Below are 21,201 nucleotides of genomic sequence, written 5' to 3'. Positions count from 1 at the left end.
ACCTCAGTAGAAGGTAGTAATTATCTGCCCTTTTCCCATATTAAACAGTTATGCTCTTCCAAAATCTTTTAAAATTACAGAACTATAATTCTCCATTGATTTGAAATGACATTTATCCTATTAGATTCTTACACAAACCGGGTTCAGTTTTGTACACCTGTTGTCTAAACAGCATCAATATTGACATCCGTTTTAATAAAACTGTTTGGGTAATTCCACTTATTCTCCTCTAGCTGCCCAAAATATTTTGGCTATTCTAGCATACTTGTTCCTGTCAGTGAACTGTTGAAATCATTCACCATGCTGACAGTACTCTCCTCTCCCCAAAGTCAGAATTTTGATTGGTATTGTATTAAATTCATGAGTAACCGAGGAAGAATTCTCACTCAGCACCATGGCACAATCTTTCAGCTACTCATGCCTTCGTTTATCCCTTTTCATATAGCTCTATCACATTTCTTTCACTCACTCATTCATTCATTCACTTATTTATGAGAGAGTGAGAGCGAGCGAGTGAGAGCAGGGGAGGGGGGCACAGGGACAAGCAGACTCCCTGCTGAACAGGGAGCCAGACTTGGGGCTCCATCCCAAGACCCTGAGATTATGTCCTGAGCCAAAGTCAGATGCTTAACTGACTGAGCCACTCAGGCAGCCTGATTTGTCACATTTCTAATTAGGGTTACTCCCCCACATTCTTTAGTTTTTGTTACCACTGTACATTACATGTATTTCTCCCTTTGCGTTACTCTCTGCATGGGTTTTTTTTTTTTTTTTTTTTTAAGATTTATTTATTTGAGAGAGCACACACGATTGAGTGTGAGTGGGGGAAGGGGAGAGGAAGAGGCGGAGAGGAGAGAATCCTCAAGCAGACTCCCTGCTGAGCACAGAGCCCAATGAGGGCTTGATTTCAGGACCCTGAGATCATGACTTGAGCTGAAATCAAGAGTCAGCTGCCTAACCAACGGAGCCACCCAGGTGCCCCTCTTCATGTTGTTTTTAACATCTAAGGAAATGTTTATATATTTTTGTATCCAGCTACCAGTTTTTAGTTAAATCACTTGGCTTTTCTAGGTAGATAAAGCATATTATTTGTACACAATGATAACACACACATCCTCTTTACCTGTACTTCTATCTCATAAATTTTTTTTTTTGGTAATCACATTGGCTAATAATTCTAGACACTGTTAAATAATGTAAGAAGTGGGATAATATGACAACCCATCTTGACAATTTATTATTTTTTAACTGAAATATAATTTAGTATACAGTATTAATTTAGTTTTGGTATACTTTATAATACACTTTAAGGTTTAATGTAAATAGTTTTCACCATTAAGCGTAATTGGCAACTATTTTTCAGATAGATTTAAAAAAAGATCATAGGTGGGGCTCAGTCAGTTAAGTGTCTGACTTTTGGTTTCCACTAAGGTCATGAGCTTGAGCTCTGCACAGGGCTTCACACTCAACATAGAGTCGACTTGAGGTTCTCTCTCCCTTTCCCTCTGCTCCTCCTGCTTGTGCTCTCTACTCTCTAAATAAAATCTTAAAAATAAAAAGTCATAGATCTTATTTTACTAGATTTATCATTAAATTCATATTTACTGTACTACTACTCCCCATCTCCATCTGGCCTGCTAATAAATTTTATATGAATAATTTTTCAAATACTAAACCATCCTTGTATTTGTAGTAGAAATTTCATTTGGTCATAATATACTTGTCTTTTGATATTCTTACAGATTCAAGATTCAGATCACTGAAATCTAATTCGAAAGTAGTAAGATGATGTTTTTGGGGGGTTACTTTGGTAAAATGAATAAAGGGTCAAAAATTTAATAATACTGCATAGTACATGCAATGTGCATATACTATATATATTAGTCTAGATATGCATATAGTATGCTATGTGCATCCAAAAGCATGTGCACACAGCAAATAAACAAATTTTACCATTCCTTTATGCTCGAAATCCTTTTTATTCTCTATATTTTTGCAGTTATGAATAATTCTGTAACTAGTACTTTATACAAAACTTTTTAGTCTACATTTATTTCTGTAGAACAGATACCTAACAGAACAACTAGGTTAAGTAGTATTTTTTTTTAAGTGTATTTATTTAAGTCATCTCGAACCCCAGTGTGGGGGCTGGAACTCCTGACTCTGAGATCAAGAGTCACATGCTCTACTGACTGAGCCAGCCAGGCAACCCGGAGCATTAGCCTTTTTAATGCATTATGTTAAACCTTACCAAACTGCTAGTAGTAGGGATATTACTCTCCTGTCATTTTTATTGCAAATCCTTCCTCTCAATAGACTTTTCCTCTACTAACTCAGAGATAATATAGACACAGAAACTTTATTCAAGATTGACTTTTACAAAAAAATATTTGAATGTGCCTAGAACTTGCTTTGGCAAGGATCTAATTCTTTTCAATCCCCAGAGCAAGTAAAAATTCCAGAATAATTTCAGCAAATATTTCATTTACTTAAGACCTGTTTCTGGCTATTCTACACCCCCCACCCCCCACACACTCTCTCTCAGGCACCAGTACTGTTCTAATTTAATTACTAGCTTCCAGCTTCATATTAGAAACTAGTTTTGTTTTGTCTTTGAGAGAGAGAAAGCGAGTGAGTGGGAATCTTAAGCAGGCTCCAAGCCCAGTGCAGAGCCCTACGTGGGGCTTGATCTCACTATCCTGACACCATGACCTGAGCCAAAATTAAGAGACAGGTGCTTAACCAAATGAGCCACCCAGGTGCTCCTAAAAACTAGTTTTGTACTTCCAGGGAAGGCACTTCTTTGTCTTTTTATTTTCTTCTTTTTATGTTTAGATAAACTTCGTTTAATCAAATTCCAAAATGAACTAGTTCCATGGGAACTATATGAAGCCACCGGGGGTGGGGGGTGGTGGTGATATTATAGTTAAAATTTCAATTAAGGAATACAGACTTTATCTTCATTTCCTCAAGACTTTAAACGTATTTCTCAGCAATGGTTTACTCCACAATGTTCCACTATGGTTATTCCTAGGCGACTTCTTAGTTTTGTTAAGTTCGGGAATGAAAAAATTTTCATTTTCTTAGTACATAAATGCTATTAATTTTTTGCTATGTATCTTCTATCCAGAGGCTTTACTGAACTCTTATTAAATCAAAGTTTTTCAGCTGATTAGACTTTCCTAGGTACATACCTACACCATTTATAAACAATGAACATTAAGCCCTCTCCTTCCTGAAGAGTTAATTTTATTTTTTATTACTATACAACTTTAGATTTTAAGAACTTAGAATCTTTAATGTACCCTAGTATCTGACTAATTTCTGTAAATATTTCATAAATGCTCGACAAGAAAGAGTATTTTGTGTAGAATAATGTTAGTAATAATTCCTATTATGGGTTCGATAACACACTAAGCACTTTACATACATTATTTAACTTATTAATCTCATATAAGCTCTATAAAGGAGATACTAGTATTCCCATTTTACAGAGGAGGATCAGAGTTGCTTAGTAACTTGCCCAACATCATGTACTTAGTAATGGGTAGAGCTGGTCTTCAAATTCAGGTCCATTGGATTCTTTCTGCTGTATCAATCCATTTCCCTTTCTTTCCCCACCCCCAGAGGTGGGAGGGGAGGGGGGTGGAGAGAGAGAGAGAATGAGAGAATCTTAAGAAGGCTCCTCGTCCAGCACAGAACCTGATGTGGGGCCTGGTCCCACAACCCTGAGATCATGACCTGAGCCAAAATTAAGAGTCGGGTGCTTAACCAACTAAGCCACCCAGGCACCACCGTTTCCCTTTCTTGATTATCTCTTTGGTCTTTCTGAAAAAACATAACTAGCAAATAAAAATAATCCCTCAGGATCTATACTAACTTGCAGCAATATACTAAGTTATTCATTTGACTACTGCTTAGTTTAATTAAGTATTTTCCTTCTGGTTATGTTGCTCCTTAAGGGCAAGGTGTGTCCTTTGAATGTTTCACACTGTTAGAGAGCAAAAATTCAATAAAGGTTGGTGACTAATAGTCCTAATTCCATTCCAACTGGGGCATGTAGTAACAAAGACACTTTGCCTATGAGTCTTTGCTAGTCAGGACATGAACTGCTATACAACCTCCCTTTCCCAGCCTCAAATACAGAAACACAAATGCAAATGTGCGTATGTACATATACTCGATAGAAGATTTCATTTACGTTATACTCTCACTATACTGTAAAAGCTTCCAATAAACTGATAATATTGGTGGAAATCTGGCATCAGCATTTCTTTTATCTAGTTTGAGTAAATCTCCCTAATCTTTGATGTAGAAGAAGAGTAAAATACTTTAAGAATAAAGATGAAGATAAGATAAATAGTATCATTTATCTTCCAGATATTCTACACTGGGATTTTATTATCCTGGGGTTATACATGTGAAAATTTATAAGGTATAATCCAAATTAAAGATAGAAGAATTAACTAAGTTAATAATTTGAAAAAAAATGTATTTTTAATAGCTTACTTTTTTCCACATACTATATAGAATTTTAACATAAAGCAGATATTACTAGTAAAAATCTACTCAAGTTCATATTTACTCAGCAAGTCAACGAACAGTAACAGTGAAGTAGTTTTTATGAAAATCTGAAATATTACATCATGTTAGCCGTGATCTTACATGACCTTTAGCAGCTAATTTATTTTATTTTTGTTACATATTATTCACAAAATTGATTTACAGATAAACTTATGGAAATCACAGAGAACTTTTCAATTAAGCTGAAATTGGCAGGAGAAACTTTGGTAAAAAGACTGGTGCCAAAATAAGTTAGCATCACAAGTTCATGCACCAGTGCTCTAAACTGCAATTTAATTAAAATTACCCTGTAAGAATTACTGTGAAAACCGATGGACCAGATGATTTTTTAGGACCTTCTCATTTAAAAACTCACAAAGACTTTATACTGGATTCAAAGCCATGTCTCCTAAAAAATTTTACACTAATTGTGTAAGCCCTTTTGAAAACAATAACATCTTAAGGATTTCTCATTTACTTCATTCGCCCCCTGCCCCTTCAACCAAGCCCCACCCAGCTCAATCATATGCAATCTTTATTGTTTCCCCAACAGTGCCCCATCTTTCTTGCTTATTTCTCCTCTTATAAACATGGATACAGATTTCCTAAACTTACTACTTTAAATGTATCTAACCTTTTTATAACCATTTCTGCTGTTATCTGTACACTGTCTAGTTCCTTCTTTGTCGGCGTGGGAAAACTGTTCCCTGACTTGAGATCTCTCTCTTCCTCTGTAAAGACAGATGTAAAGTAACTATTTAGATAACAATGTTTTTTTTTTTTTTTTTGTATCAGACTGTTCAAGTACTCAAACTGAATTTTTTTACATGGACCTGAAATAATCATTGCTTATGTATTCAGGAAGGTTTGAGATACATACCTGCATTATCTTTGCAGATACTAGAAGAGTTACTATTCTCATTACTTTGGTATAGGTGCTGAGCTCTAGTCTCTTGGGGTACAGATGATGTTTGAGTCATCCCTTCTTCCAAGGCTTGCTTTATCCAGCGCTACAATGGGAAAAGAACCAGGGAATTATCAATACTCATTTAAAACTACTTAGTAAAGCTATTTTAAATACATTAACCAGATCATTACATATCAACTGGTGAGAGATGCACTCCAACACACTCATTGAGTTCCACCGTCAAGTATTTTTTGTCTTGCGTTTCAGCATATTAGAATATTGCCCCATCAATTCCTTCTACAGGGCAAAATTGAGATAATCTGGATTATATATAATGAGATCCCATCACAAAACCAAAACCAGTAAAAAATGAGTACTGTTCAACTTTTCATATTGCTTAGAATGGGGTAAACGGGAAGAGATTAAGAAATCTTAGCTTTCATTTGAGAGAGAGACTTCGATCATATAGGATAAAATTAGTACATAAAATAAATGCCTCGAAGGAAGATAAAAGATCTCTTAAGAATTGTCTGCCCTGTGCTGAGGACATCTGAAGAGACAGTAGAAAAGATTCACAGGAAGACTCTGGATGAGAATAAACAGCTCTTCAGTACAGGTACAAAATACTTCCAAAAGGTCTACTCTCAGATGGAATAACCTGTGAGTTTTTTCTCCCTACTAACTACTTTGGTTAAATTAGGCAAGAATAATGCAAATCACCAGAATAAATGAACTTCTGTAGAAATCAAAAAGGGGAAAAAGTCAAAAAGAGCTCTCTAATCAGTCACATTTTTTTGTAATCTAAATGATGAGATATAAATTTAGGTCAGAAAGTGAGCCTGCAAAGATTAGGATAATAAGATTATTCATCCTGGGGAAGAGAGAAAATTTCTTACCTGTAATTGTGTTCTCTTAAGATACACAGTTGTAGGTTGCTCACCACTCTGTGGCTCTCCTGCCCTGACATAAGACAGATCGAATTTTGATAAACATCAATTTCTGAATCAGACCCTCCCCCAAATAGGAAGAGCAAAGGTGATTATAATTTTACACCTTTAGAGAACAAGTATTACAGGTAAGTAAATATTCTCTTCACCAAAGAGAGCAAATAGAAATACCCTCTTAGAAACTTAGGAAATAATCATTTCTTAGAAAATAATATGAAGAAAATTTCACCAAGAAAAATTTTAGATCATGTAAATAAATGGCTTTGTGGTCTACCAAATGAAAGCAAAAATAAAACCATAAACACGAGGCAATAAGAGTGAGTAAGCATATAAAAAAGAGATCTCAACAGTCAGTTGAATCATATCAACATTTCATGATATGACCAGGTCTCTGAAAAGCCAAAATAAGACCAAGAATGAACTCGCTTATACACAGAATACTGATGTCAAGATGAACTGTCAGAACCACAGCACCTTACAACTTAGGAGAGACCATGGAGGTCACTTTGTCCAAAGCACTCATGTATAGATGGGGACAGTTAGGCCCAGGAGGACAAAATGAGTGAAAAATCCTTGGTTATAGATACCTTTAATACAAGTTTTTCTTTTCAGAGCAGATGACAGGACTCACTTGGGGTCACTGTGCTTTCCTCCAAGAGAAGATTTCTTAAATTTCCAGTGTCAAGTAGACGCACCCATAAAAGAATTTACATTCTGGATCTGATGACTACAAAAAGGGAAAATAAAACCAGGACAGGGGCATTCTAAGGAGTAAGATGCTGCTATGGTTAGCTATAAGATCAAACACAGCAAATATGATCAAACCCATTCCTCCTGGCCCTTCTGTATGTCTATATAACATTTTAGAGCTGATAAAAAAAAAAAAAAAAAAAAAGAACTGGAACATTTGTTTGTAGCTAGCAAGTTCCGTAATAACAAATTAGATACCCTCAGCACCTCAGTTCTAGCTGCAGTTATTAGGTCAAAAGGATACTTCCTCCTTCTCCAAAACTCTTATACAGAGTTAGAAGCTCAGAGAGAGGTGAGAGAAATGTTTTGATGAGTCTCATTACTAGGGGGAAGGAGCAAGGAAGTTAATTTGGGTTTTGGAGTCCAAAGATCTGGACTGAAACTTGGCTGTGCCTCTCACTAGCTGCCTAACTCTGGGCAATCCATCTGAGCCAAAGTTTCTGGATTTATAAATCAAGGCCAATAACCCAACTTCACAGAGTTGTCACGAAGGCTAAGTGAGAATGCACATGAAAAAAGCTTGTAGCTTATCACTAGGCGCACATGTTTAGTGAGGACCTGTTCAACTGAGTATGGAGATACACGGATTATATAACCCCCTCCCGCGTACACAATAAAATACCAATGCAAAGCGAAGTGCTTTATTTTCAGTCAGGATGGTTTTCTAAGAAATCTGGGAGACCAAACCCCCCCAGCCCACATGTATTATACCTACAAAGTAAAAGTTTAGAGAAGATTTAGAGAGAACAAGGAAGGACACTACTGAAAGGCTTACTGATCACTCATAAAATCAACGTTTCCATTCTTAAAATAAGTAAAGACTCAATATAAGATATGCCATAATGTGCTTTTTAAGAACCATGATTCAATATAATTTAGAAACTCCAGGGACATCAAAAATGTTCTGTCAAACACTCTAAGAATCTGGATGCAAATACACAACATGCCACTTTACATGGTTTTTAAATGATGAGGCTTTTACATCCTTTAATCAGATAAGAAACAGTATGCCTATCAGCAATACACACTGTTCTAACTAATTCCATGGAGTGTTTTTTCTCATCTAACATATTCTTCTCTGAGAAAATTTCAGAAAATTATTACAATTTTGTTGAATAATGCAGATCTTCTCAGGTCCTACATTAGGACCTAAGTGTCCTTTCTAACCAATCTAAAAATAACTCTTTTCCATCCCTACCTAGATTAAAGCAGAGTTCAATTTCTAGATAAAAGACCCAATTTCATTAATTTTGTGCTATAAAAAGTGAAATTTTAATTTTGTAATATAATCTGGAAGTTAACAGCAAATATTAAAGCTGTGACTTAACCTAATGCAAATCTAAACTTAAAAAATTTTAAAAGACCCAATTTAAGTAAGATAATTCTGCTAGATAACTCAGCATACATATCCTGAACTCTTCCTGAAGACTAATACGACATATAGAGATTAAAGTGCCTGAGCAGAGCCTGCAGAAAACAAGACCAAGGATGGTCAGACACATTTGGAGAATAAAACATGGACATGAGTTAAATGGGATTTTTATCTGTTGTCAGTGGAGATACTAAGATGAGCTACAGAGACAAATCCTAAACCATACGAGGTAAAAAGAGTTCTAAGAAATGGACTGTCATCAGATTTGAAATCAAATTCCTACATGTTTTTGGTTTTTACAGGACTCTGCCAGTTGGAAAATCAAGACAGGAATACAAAGATTATAACCCAGCATCAGAATGATTAAGGTGGCATTTCAAAAGGCTAGCCCATACTGCCTACAATTCAGACTTCATTATTAATCTGTACTAAATAACTATCTACCCTTCTCAAAGGACCAAAATAGGAGATCCTACTGTCTGGCTTGATAAGATGCTCCAATAGTTAACATCCTTAGAAGTCTAGCATTATGCCCAACCAAAGACAGAACAAAAGAAAAAAGCTTCTCATATATATATATATATATATATATATATATATATAAAAATAAAATTAAGTCATCACCTGACTTGCTCCTCCAAACTAAAGACCATTATCTGCACTTTCTCTAAGTGTTCAATAGCACTCTAAAAATGTAGTTGAGATTTTGAGCTGTTAATCTTCATGAGGGAATGAGCTAAATGTAATAGGAAGATTAGTTTGGCATGCCATACCAGAGTTAACACAACTCTACAATTATTACAGAATAAGGTTAATCATAATGCTCATCAAATGCAAACAATTTTTTTCCCTTCTCAGGTGATCTCTGAGATCCAAGGTAAATGACTTGGTGTAAAAATTTATCCCCAGAGACCCAACCCTCCTTTATCGCTTAGGCAAATTTCTAGTCTTATTTTTTTCTTAAGAAAGATGTCATTGTTTTTATTCTTGACACCTGGAAGTTATTCATGTGACTGTGTTATCTATAAAGCCTCTCTTTTGGCAAAGATATCATCGTCAAATTTCTCCTTAGGGGTTATTCTACTTGGGAATTTCCCCCAAATAAACCATTAAGTGACTCAAATACTTAGGTAAGATGTGCAATTAGGAAGACTTTCTTCAGTGTATGCTACCCATTCAGTGGTAGTGCCCTTCCTTTGTGCACAGAACCCTGTTGCCCTCCTCCCCTCCATATCCCACACCACTTTATCTTATCTTTCATACCCCCCACCCCCAAGAAATACTTTCTGCTCTTTGGGGAAAGAGAAAAGCTTTAAGTTTGGAGGAGTCAGGGAAGACCTGCCTGGAGTTGGAGACTTCATCACATCAAATAATCTACATGCAGCATCCTCATGTACGTGATGCCAGTGGAGGAGGGCAATGGCAGACACTGAGGAAGGCAGCCTGAATCCAGATCTGAGGATAAGAGAAAAGGGTGTTCCAGGGAACAGACTCTACCTCAAAGGAAGACCAAATGAAAGGGTGTCCTAAACTTCTAGAAACACAAAAATGACATTATAGGTCTGAGGGAAGTGATCTATTCCCAAGAGACACCTTTGAAAAATATGCAGGGTTTCTGGGAATTCAGAAAGAGCATTCCAAAAACAACCATCAAACACTACTGCCACTAGATCCAAAAACAATATGTAACTAGACAGACAGTGGGGAGAGGGGGATAGAGAAAGAACGAGAGAGAGAGGGAGAAAATTTATAGTAGGTTCCGTATTTACTAGGGAATAAACAGTCCAACTTGTTATTTGATCAAGGAACAGAAAATATGCCAATTATAACAGGACCTTTCCTCTACTCTCACTCAAATGATAATGTAATTAAATTAATTCAAATCACAATTCAATCATTTTTACTTATGTAATATTGCTCTAGAGTACCTGGGGCCCGATCTCACACAGTAATCACAAATGGACATATTAACCAATACCACAAGAGCACACGCAAAACATCCCTCCCTACCCAGTCATCAACTGCTGTGTGCTCTCAACTCCGTACTTCATGGGCTCTCGGAAAAGACAACAGTGAATCCTCACAGATTGAGCACCAAAAATGCAATATGCATCCCACTTTAGTCCTACTGACTCTAGATGCATCACTATTCATGGCTGAAGAACTAACTCATTATAAACTCACATGGGAAGAGAATGGCTGTCTAGAAAATAAGTTAGATATGTCATAATTACAGGCATCCTAGGTTAAAAAAAAACCCACATAAACACAGACATACCTTTTTACAGGAGCTGAAGGTGCCATCAGGCAGAAGGGGTCTTCGACGTCTCTCAGGGATAAAGGGTGAGCCAAAGCGAATGTAGTGTTTGGGGGTGGTGCAAATTAATGGGGAATGGATAAGACCGGGTAACATGTTCAGGGTTGTTGCCAGTACAGTTGGGTCCGTGGTGATACGTAAAGGGCACTCAACAGGGCATTCTTGCTTCTCTGCTTTGTCATTCAACCATTCTGTAACTAGATACTAAGGTAGAAAAGAGATCATTAGTTGGTGCTGCAGATGTAAAAGCCAGAGGCAGCAGTGTAGCTTACAAAGACAAACCTCAGCTAGAAACTAGGACAGAGGTAGATATAGCAGCTGCAGAGAGTAGGAACTGGGCATTCAGAATGCAAGGATATCTTCCTTCACCCTCTCCATGATCATTAAGGGAGCAATAATTCCAGTTATCAGCAATTTAAGCTCTGCCTAAAAGTTAAGGGAACAAAAGAAAGGTAGTAGGATGGTTTCAGCTTGCTGCCTCAAAGCTTTTTTATCTACAGCTTTTCAATCTAATAATACTTAGGTGATTTGTTTTTTTCTGGAGATTACAGGTCCTCTCAAAGTACTAAGACACAGCCCCTGCCAGACTGGACTTATGAAGATGTATTTGTGACTTACCTTTTTGGTTTTGGGGTATTTAGGTGCAGCACGGTTGACATGGGATCCAGTAAATGATACCACAGTTGGGTCAGACCCCATTAATTGCCTGTTTTCTCCTGAACTGTCTATATTTCCAGCTTCAGTAGGAGTTACAGAGCTGTTATTTCCTCCATCTTCCAAAGCAGCTTGTGACAACTCTGCCTGTTGTGCAATGGCCTGCTTCTGACGCTTTAGTCTTTGGGCTGAACTGGCCCGGTACCGAGAAATTCGACTCTTCGGTCGGGGCCTAGAAGGCTTTGCTGGAGGTGGCTTGGGGACTGGTTTCTCTGCAGCAACATCCTATAATAGCAGAGTGAAACGCTTACCAGAAATTTCTTATCAGCGAACATTCTATCCAGTCTCTTATTCACTTTAAGCATTCTGAATATTTAGTATTTAGAAACACTAATCTCAAATGTAATCCTTAAAAAACTTACACAATCAGCCAAAGAGCCTGTAGGTAGATGTCTATTTCTTTACTAGTAAGTATTTACAAAGTAGGTCAAAGTCCACTGAAAGTAGCTATCTAATTTTAGGGTTCTTAGCAGGGAAGGTAATTCTTTCCTTTGTTTCTTTCTCAGGTACTGAGGTCTTGCTTAAGGCTTAGAATTCATGGTCAGGGAAGGAAAAGAAAAGATGAGTTTAACCTGAGAATCCTATGAAAGGTCAGGTGCCTAATTGTGCTATACAGAAGTGGCAAAAGAGATGTGAAATGATTTTTATGAACTCACCACAAACAGTTTTATCTGGCAGAAACAGTATGTTACATTCTAGTCTAAAAATGTTTCATCATTCAAATTCTGTCTCCCTGAATACCACAAATCAGCTACGAAAAGTCTGCAATATGAGGTGAAGCTGAAAATGCTGATTTTAACTATTCCAAAAGACAGATAACTGACATTAGCAAAAGCAAGGATGTCTAAGGCCTGGAGTCTTCCCATCTCTTACCCCTGCTTGGGAAGACCTCCGGGTGTTCACTCCAACACTCTGTGGGGTGCTTGGGATGGCCATGTTTGAAGCAGGGTTGCTAACTTCAGGTTCAGGGGCTTCAGTTTTTGCCTCTTCTCCCACAGGGACCTCTGAAGTGGTGGTAGTAATCTCTATGTCAGAGCTGCTTTGTTCCAAGGGCTGATCCCGCCGCTTCTTTCTTTTCTCTAAGTTTTCAAAAGCATGCATGATGGCTTCGACCTTCCTATCTTCCCGGGTCTAGAAAGAAATAGCATTAGCACAGAAGGAAGCCTCAATAGGAGATGGGGATATTTTTTCAGAAACGTTATTAATGGAAATTCATAGACATTTAAAGACATTTGCCAATACAACGACACATATATCTTAGTGAACAGAAGTAAACACTAAAAATAAAACATTTAAAAAAAAAAGATTTATTTTAGAGAGAGAGAGAGCGAGAGCACATGTGCTCAAGTGGGGGAGGGCCAGAAAGAGAGAGAGAAAATCCCAAGCAGATTCCCCACTGAGTGGAGAGCCCAATGACGGGCTCAATCTCTTGACCGTGAAGCCATGACCTAAGGAGAAGAAGCTTAACTGACTGAGCCACCCAGGCACCCCCAAAACATTTCTTTTTAAATGTTGGAAACAGTTGTAGAAAAAGGCAAGGTCAAATCTAAACTTTTCAAAATGGTAAATTACTTTGAAACTTTAATAAAAGAAAAACAGCCATCAAAATTAATTTTTCTCTTGATTTTCAGAATTCAAAAGTAACGAAGTAGATCTTTCACTTCTCAGGACCAGAACTAAAGATGGCTGGCTTCAGCAAAAAAGAGAATTTCTGAATTCATGTGACCAAAAGTTTTATTTTTACATCAAAACTTACACAATTCCAGAAAAAGGAGCCCAAACACATGTGTTTTGTTCCAACCAGGCAGTTCTTTGGAAACTAGATTGTTAGTAAGAAACCTCTTAAGACCATTATTAGATAACAGTCACTAGATAACTACTCTGTGTGTGTGTGTGTGTGTGATAAAAATACATACGATACATAATGAAAACTCCTTTATAAAAAAAAAAGGCCCAATTGTCATAAGCAGTTGATGGTACAGTATCTTGTTAAAGAATGAGATGATACAAACTCAGAAGAGAAGGGGTTCACAAGCCATAGGTAGCAGGAACCAAAGGATGTTAGAAGGTACCCACCCTTCTGCTATGAGCTGGGTTCTCCTGGTCATCGGTAACCTCTTCTTTCTCTTCTTCTGCTTTTTCTTCTGGATTGTCTATTTCCTTTAAAACAGAGGCAATATTCAGCTGTACTCTTTAGCTCTAAGAAAAAGCTGTCTGTTTTTTTCTGGTAGCTAGAACTCTAGAAACAACTTTTAATGCTTTATAGTGTTACTCATGTGAGTAAATGCATATAAGCACCATTCTCTGAAGTGAAATGTGGAAAGCAGCTAGAAGGATGTTCTTGACATTAAAAAAAAAAAAAAAAAAGAGAAAGACAATGACTAATGTCACACCCACCTTGACATGAAGGGCATTAAATGTTATTATAAATTCCCTACACACAACAACATGTGGCAACCAGGGAAAGATTACCTCATGGTCACTGGACACAGTTGCTTTCTCAGGAACTTGTTCTGGTTGCTGACTGTTATCCTCTTCTGGAGCCTCATTCTGCTGCTCCATCTCTAGCTCTTTCCGTCGTGCTTTTCTACGTCTTGTCTCTGCTCCGATGGTGGGTAAGCTTGGAGGAGGTGGGAGTGGTGGTTCTGCAGCATTGGGATTCCTTTTCTGTATAGGGCAATTCCGGTTCCCCTTGTGACACGCACAGTCCACTTTATAATTACTGCTCCAAAGAAACAACCGAAAATGCCTGTCTCAGTAGCCTTGCAAAATCAGTCATACGGTCCATTCATTCTCTGGGAGTAACAGTACAGTAATTTCCTCTAGTATTATCTTTGAATAAGTTCAACAGACATATTAGAGTCCTGTGAATACTTTTCAATACTCATTGTTTTCCTGTATAACCCTTACTCCTCCCCTACATATGGTCAGTGGAAAAGAAAGAAACCCTCACTAAGTTCAGTTCTCCCTAATGTCTTTATGTTATTTAGTGGACAGTGAATCAATAATAGGGGCTGAAAAGGCGATACTTCCCTTGCGTCTACCTTCACCACGTCCTCCCTTTTGAACTAAAGATTCCCTACTTATTCCTAATACCTTTTCTTTTCCTACCTGTGCAGAACATCAATTTACCATACAACCTTTTTGGCCTAAAAGGACCAAGGAAGAAAAGGCATCCATTTTACAAAATCCATCACATATTTACCCATGACTTGCCATTTCTGTTTTTCTGCCTTGTCACAGTCAGACAGATTACATGGTTTGAATGGCTGGGATGAATTTTATAAATTTTCATACTGAATGGTCCCTGAAACAAGTGCTGTGTGCATAACAACAGATGCTACTGCAATTTCTAGGAGTTTCGTATCTACCCTTTTTACTGTTCTTGCTATAGAGACATAAAGACAAAACACCTTCGGTTAGGAGACTGGTGAGCAGTGACACAGTACGTATCTGTATTTCTAGAAAAAAACTGCTCAAGTCTGTCTTTCCCTACACAATTTCTAGACAAAAATGCATTACTTAAGAAAAGATAAGGTTAAAAAAAAAAAAAGGAAATGACAAGGAATAAAAGCAAACTGATAGAAGAGCTTAATATGTAAGACAAGGCCATTCATATAGGAAAGGTTTTGTAGGTCTTACCAGTTACTGTACTCATAGTCAAATGCTATGGTGACCTCAGCATCTTTGGTGATGGCAGATACAGCATAGATACACAGGTGAATCATCCCATCTGCAATCATGTGTCGCACCTGTGTGAATATGGCTTACGGTTGATGATTTACTATAAAGACCAGGAACTCTCCATAAGACAGAAAAAACCTTTTGCCAAAATAATTTCTCTCTACTTAAGAGTTATGGCAGTCTGTTATGTAACTCCATCATTTCACATGAAACTATTACATAGTAACTGTTTGAAAATTTATGATACTTCTTGAAATAAATGGAGAAACCCTGAAATGTTAGAAATTGGGGTAAGATCTCTGCTCTACATCTTAAAGCTGTTTTTGGTTGCTTCAGAGAATTAAAATTCCTTAGCCTGTCAGAGAAGCTCTGTGGATCTTCTTGCTGCATTTGATGTAGCTACACTGATTATGCACTGAGTAATGAACTCTAGAAATGTCTAGAATCTCTCTCACAACACTATTACCTAAAAATCTAAAAAAGTGCAACCACACAGCTTAGGCTGGGCCTAATGACATCTTCTATCACATGGTAATGTCTTTAATATGACCTCAATGATGTCATATCCAGTCTAGCTCTTTCTCTTTAGCAAATGATAAATTTGCTTTTTCCCATTTCTTCTTTCTCTAAGGAAACCCATTCCCTGCCCCCATCCAGTCAGAATAAAAGCATCATTACTTTTTTTGGGATCTCTTATGATAAAAGATCGTAATTATTATCTACAGACCTTAAATTAATCTGAGTGAAGTTTTCAGACTGCCTCTTCAGTAGACTTGTCCTTTGGTGGTTCCATTCAAAGAGAAGTTGCTACAGAAATCTTACCTCTGCATTTGGTGTACATGATCTTCTGATGAACCGAGCATCATTACCGAAAGTACGTGCATCCACACACATCTCTACACCATTGAATTTTGAGTAGAAGAGCACAAAGGGGTATGGTCTAAGGGATATAATTGAAATTCCTGTAATTCTCAACACAAATAAAAGAGCCACCCCATGACTTCACCTCAAATATGAAGCATATGCTGACAGAAGCAGCAGTCCTTTGCAATGCCTAAATTTGAAAAACATCACATGCTTGTCTGCTTTTGATTAAAGAACAAGCACAAAGCAAGGAATGCTTGGCTTGGAAAGGAATCATTACCACTTTATACATTAAACAATTTGCAGATTTGTTTGCACTTTTCTACAAATAGCAGACAGGTGTGAGCTTATCTGAGCATCCTTCAACCAGGATGTTTTTTGCACAGCCATACCACTTTGCCAGGCCCACTTTAGCCCTCATTGCACAGTGAATGATGTTCTTACTTTTTGAAGAAATGCCCATTGACCTCAAATTGTTGTCGTAACATGACTTTCCCTCGATACTCTATTATAAGAGTGTCCAGAGCCAAGTCTCTTGCAGCCCTCAGGATCTTCCGGTGCTTCTGAACACGAGTGACTCTTCCCAACTGTAGCTGCATAAAACCAGAAGATTAACATTAGATAACAGCTACAGAAGCACAGCAGGCACTTGAAGTATTTCCTAATTGAGGAAAAGGCACCGATATTTTTAGGCTTTATTTGTATGTTATTTAGCTCAAAAATCAGAATTTTTTCCCCCAATAATCAGAAATTTTTGAATGACCAAAGCTTCTAGAAGACAGGCTCCACCTAATGAACTGGTCACCTGGTCCCTCACAAAAGACAAGAAAAGATCATTGAAAAAGATATGATTAAGATTTTAGTGGCTCTACATCTAATGCAAGAATGATAAAGAACAAGCTTAGCTTTCTATTAATCTTGAAAATTCCTACTCAGGCTGTATAAGATTTCCTATCCTAATTTATCTATTTTTAATTAATACTTTAAAAATATGTATCTAGACAGTTTCTGGTCACTACAACTTGCTTTTGGTTAAAAATGCTCAACAGCTGGCCTATTTGTTCTTCTCAAGGGGTCATACATTTGAAAGAAATGATAATCCCATTATATGCCCTCTTCCTGGGTTTAGAAAAGTCTCAACTACTTACACGGAGTTTTTTACCCTTTGATCCTTACCTGCATTTGGGAACCAATAACTGTATTATTACAGGCCAATTCAGTCTTATTAATAGTGTCTAAAATAGCAGGTTTGCCCACAAATTCCTTGCTAGAATGTAGATGTTGTTCAAGGGCGTTCTGTACATCTGCACTGTACTGATTAGTGAAAGCTTCTTCATACTGATCAGTCCATAGTCTTATCCGATTTTCCCATCCCTCAGTTGTATTCTCATCTAAATTCTGTGCTTCAGAAGGAGAATTCTGTAGAGAACAAAGGTCAGGTAGGTTAGGAGAATCCATGCATAAAAATGGGGGGAAAACAGGCTGAATTTCCAGAGAATATTTATTTTCACTTGGCAGTTGGTGTGGCATAAAAGAGTAATGGCCTCGGAGTCAGGGGATCTGGCTTCTAATCATGGTTTTATTACCAAGGAGATGTGAGGCCACGAACAACTTCTTAGAGAGACAAGCTTAGTTTCCTCATTAATAAAGTGATAAATTAATCTGGATCATAGTCCCATCCCATCACTGTGATTTTACAACCATTTTTAAATCACAGAAATAGATTTTGTTCTTATCAGAAGAATGACATAAGTTCATAAGAAAATCTTGATAAAAACAAATGAGAGATAATGTAAAAGATTACAGTTTAAATTTTAATACTTACTGAGTATCTGTGTTAGTGTACCAGTCTAAACTGATATTTCACTACTCTCCAGAATTTTTGTGACTTATTATTTTCATTATACAATTAATACATGTTCATTCTAAAAATACATGTGACCCAAATAAATAACCCGTAATCTCGTTTCCCAGGGACAAAGTCATCATTGTGGAGTGTATCTTTCTAGCACTCTGACAGTTTAAACAGCTACACTCTGAAGAGGTGAGGTGGGGCAGAGGAGTACATAGATGGAGTGCAGAAAATGCTGGGAGGTACTTTGCTATACTTCTCTAGGAAAACCACTGCCCTCTATGGTGACAATACTGAGAAAAGATTATGGTATTTCAACAACATTATCCTAAACAGACAGTTTTTATGTTTGAGATATAGAGACACAGTTTAAGTCTGACATGTGTTCTCCTCCATGGTGTTAAAGACTTAAAGTGTCATCAGAAAACAAAACCAACACCAATAGTGATGATGTCATACCAGTGATGACTAGAAGGAAAAGATACCATAGCACAAAAAATACTTGCAAATCCATGTCCATACTCAAATTGCAAATACAGGCATAAGAAAATTAAATATACTTTCCATGAATGACACAGAAACACTTATGTTTATTTTAACAACTGCTTTCTTTCACTTTTGTGTCACTGTTTGTGATTGACTGCTGTCTACCACCCTTTCCCCAAGGAACAGGGAAATGAAAGGAAAAAATTAATGCCTTTGTTTTCTACCCTTCTCACCGGAGTCCAAAAGAATGAACAATAAACAAAGGGATCTAAGAAACATCTGAGGCCAACACACTGAGAACACAGTATCACCTGCTTGAGGTATTAGGAGCAGCTAAGCAAAAGAGAAGTTCAAAACCTGAGATGTAAGGGTGCTTACCAGACTGGGGATTAGGGGTGCCCAAACAGTATTCCCAGGTTTAAGCATTCAGTAGTGATCACTAAACCAATGACTTACTACACTTAATGTATACCGGAAGCCACTGTCACATTACTAACTGTTGTTCACGAATACAACTCTGACTACACTGCTATCCCATTCTTCTGGGTACTTGAGACCCTAACTCAGTGCGTTTAGAGCATGGTTCTCAAGCAGAGGTGATTTTTGTCCCCAGGAGACATTTGGTAATATCTGAAGTCATTTCTGATTACCACACCTGGGTGTATGTGTTACTGGCACTTAGTGGTTAAGAACAGTCTCCAGCAGGCAAGCTTTTGAGTTTGGGATTAGAAATCTAAATGATAAATACTTCCCACTGTTTTGGCTCTCAACCACGTCTTTGGTGGTACTCTTACTAATAATTAATTCTGAGCACAAATTTGTAACCCAACTTAGAATTCTGATAAGAGAATCAAAATAAACCGACTGGTATTTTTTTATTATGTAAATTTTAAGACGCCTGTGGGACTGTCAACACCTTGAAAATGCAAGCAATATTTACATGTAGAGAGGTTTATAAGCAGTTTTCAGGGGCAGCCAGTCAATAGCTTTCGAAAGGTTTCGAACATTTGGAGGCAAGTTACAACAGTTAGCTGATAAAAGAGAAAAGGGCATTAACAGCTGGGATCAGGGCTATGTCTGCCCTATAAGTCTATTTAAGGTCCCCTCTAAGCAAATGAGACAAAAATAAAGGGGGGCAGTTAAGGCAAATGTAACCTCTTACAGGAGACAGATCTAGCAAAAAAATAACAATTAGGTTGTGTTCTAAGACATCCCAGGACTCTGATGCTCTTGGGCTGAGTCCTCTCCCATTGCTTTTGCAGATATGTACAAGTCTATTTACAAGTATATGCTAGGTGAGGCCTTCAAATTTTAGATCAAGTGTTACCTATGATCTCTGTTAACATCAGTTATATTGGTGTTCCATATATACTCATGTATATTAATCTTAATAAAGCTTTTTACTAAAAGATTTTCATGTTTATGCCATATAACTGTTAACAGCAAAGATCTTGCTTTTTTTTTTTTTATCATTTACACATTTAAGGATAGGAATTCTTAAAGAATTAAATTAGATTTTAATTCTAAGTAAATGTTTAGAAGCCATAAGTAATGAATTAGGAGCTATGCTATCCTCCTACATATATATAAGTAAAGAAAGATACCAGACAGTATAATTAAATCTCCTTTGGGCAAACTGTTCTTTATCACCCAGTACCTAAATGTCCTTTAAATTTTAAACCATTGCATGTAATTTCTCAATTCTCCAACCACTATCCAGTATCACCTTACAAGCTCTTTCATTTGATAACTGAAGAAAAGAAACACACTAGCATCATTTGAATTTTCTATACCAAATAGATATGCCAGGAAAAAAACAGTTCAAAACTAAGTAATTCCAGTAAGAGTAACTCCTATTCATAATACTACTTTCCTAACTGATGAAATTTATCCTTCCAGCTGGTGACTAAAGCCCACATGGTGCTAGGGTGGGTGCACAAGAGATCCTGTATCACTAGAAAAACCTCAGTCCTGAGGTTGAGGCCAATTACAAGGACAGAACACATCAGCCCCATTTTGTTTGGTAAATGTCACCTAGCCCCCTTAACCCCACCCCCCAGAAAAGCAGCTAATGAAAAACCAGTAAATGAAGGCTGATTACAGAAAGGGAAAATATTTCAGAAAATGGCCAAGAAAACCTACTTTTGAGAAAGGCTCTATGAAAACTGAATGGCAACAATTATAAACTAACAAAAAGCAGAGTCCAAGATTCCCAGACCATCAATGTCAGGAAAGAAGCTGACCAAAATGCAAGATCACAGTGAAGTAAAACACAGCATCAGGGAAGAATACCCCTTACCTTCATCCGCAAGGACTTCCGGGATCCCTCTCGAAATGCCTATCCCAAAGAGGAAAACAAGTAGAACAAAACAAAACTTGGTACCAAGAATGACAGTTATACCTATCTGAGACTAAAACTAAAGCAAGAACTAGTGTTTTCGTCTGTCCCCTTTTCCCTAGGTAACAAATACAATGGAATCCCCCACACTATTATCAAGAATAGGGGCAGCTCAAGGCCAGTGAACTCTGAGGCTAATTCTAACACTTTCCATGGTGAATCTAGGTAATTAACAGGGAAGAGCATGCATCACTTAAATCCTATATGCACCCCGACACTAGAAGAAAAAGTAAATAAAAACATTTCGTAAGGTTGCAGATTTATCAGGTTTGAAATTAAGAAGAAAACAAAGACCAATCCCCTAAACAAGGGGTGGACAAGTCACCTAGGAACAACAAAGTTGCCAT

General features: G+C 37.3%; 1 protein-coding gene across 40 annotated transcripts in view; it reads right to left on the bottom strand.

The window, feature by feature from the left end:
- SETD5 (SET domain containing 5) overlaps window positions 1–21,201 on the bottom strand; it is an 80,173-nt gene that overhangs the window by 16,141 nt on the left and 42,831 nt on the right. For 25 of the 40 annotated variants that reach the window (XM_057311905.1, XM_048226733.2, XM_057311899.1 and 22 more), the window contains 11 exons: window positions 20,756–20,794; window positions 17,295–17,537; window positions 16,563–16,711; window positions 16,077–16,194; window positions 15,213–15,322; window positions 14,043–14,292; window positions 13,647–13,730; window positions 12,444–12,701; window positions 11,475–11,795; window positions 10,818–11,060; window positions 5,444–5,573 (listed from right to left, as the gene is read on the bottom strand). In XM_057311905.1, the coding sequence (XP_057167888.1) occupies window positions 5,444–5,573; window positions 10,818–11,060; window positions 11,475–11,795; window positions 12,444–12,701; window positions 13,647–13,730; window positions 14,043–14,292; window positions 15,213–15,322; window positions 16,077–16,194; window positions 16,563–16,711; window positions 17,295–17,537; window positions 20,756–20,794 (1,945 nt within the window). The remainder of the gene's footprint in view (window positions 1–5,443; window positions 5,574–10,817; window positions 11,061–11,474; window positions 11,796–12,443; window positions 12,702–13,646; window positions 13,731–14,042; window positions 14,293–15,212; window positions 15,323–16,076; window positions 16,195–16,562; window positions 16,712–17,294; window positions 17,538–20,755; window positions 20,795–21,201) is intronic. The other 15 variants (XM_048226737.2, XM_048226728.2, XM_048226736.2 and 12 more) reach the window with 1 other exon arrangement.

The sequence above is a fragment of the Ursus arctos genome, unplaced genomic scaffold (assembly GCF_023065955.2).
Source record: "Ursus arctos isolate Adak ecotype North America unplaced genomic scaffold, UrsArc2.0 scaffold_14, whole genome shotgun sequence".
Lineage (NCBI taxonomy): Eukaryota > Metazoa > Chordata > Mammalia > Carnivora > Ursidae > Ursus > Ursus arctos.
This window is presented reverse-complemented; position numbering and strand designations above follow the sequence as displayed.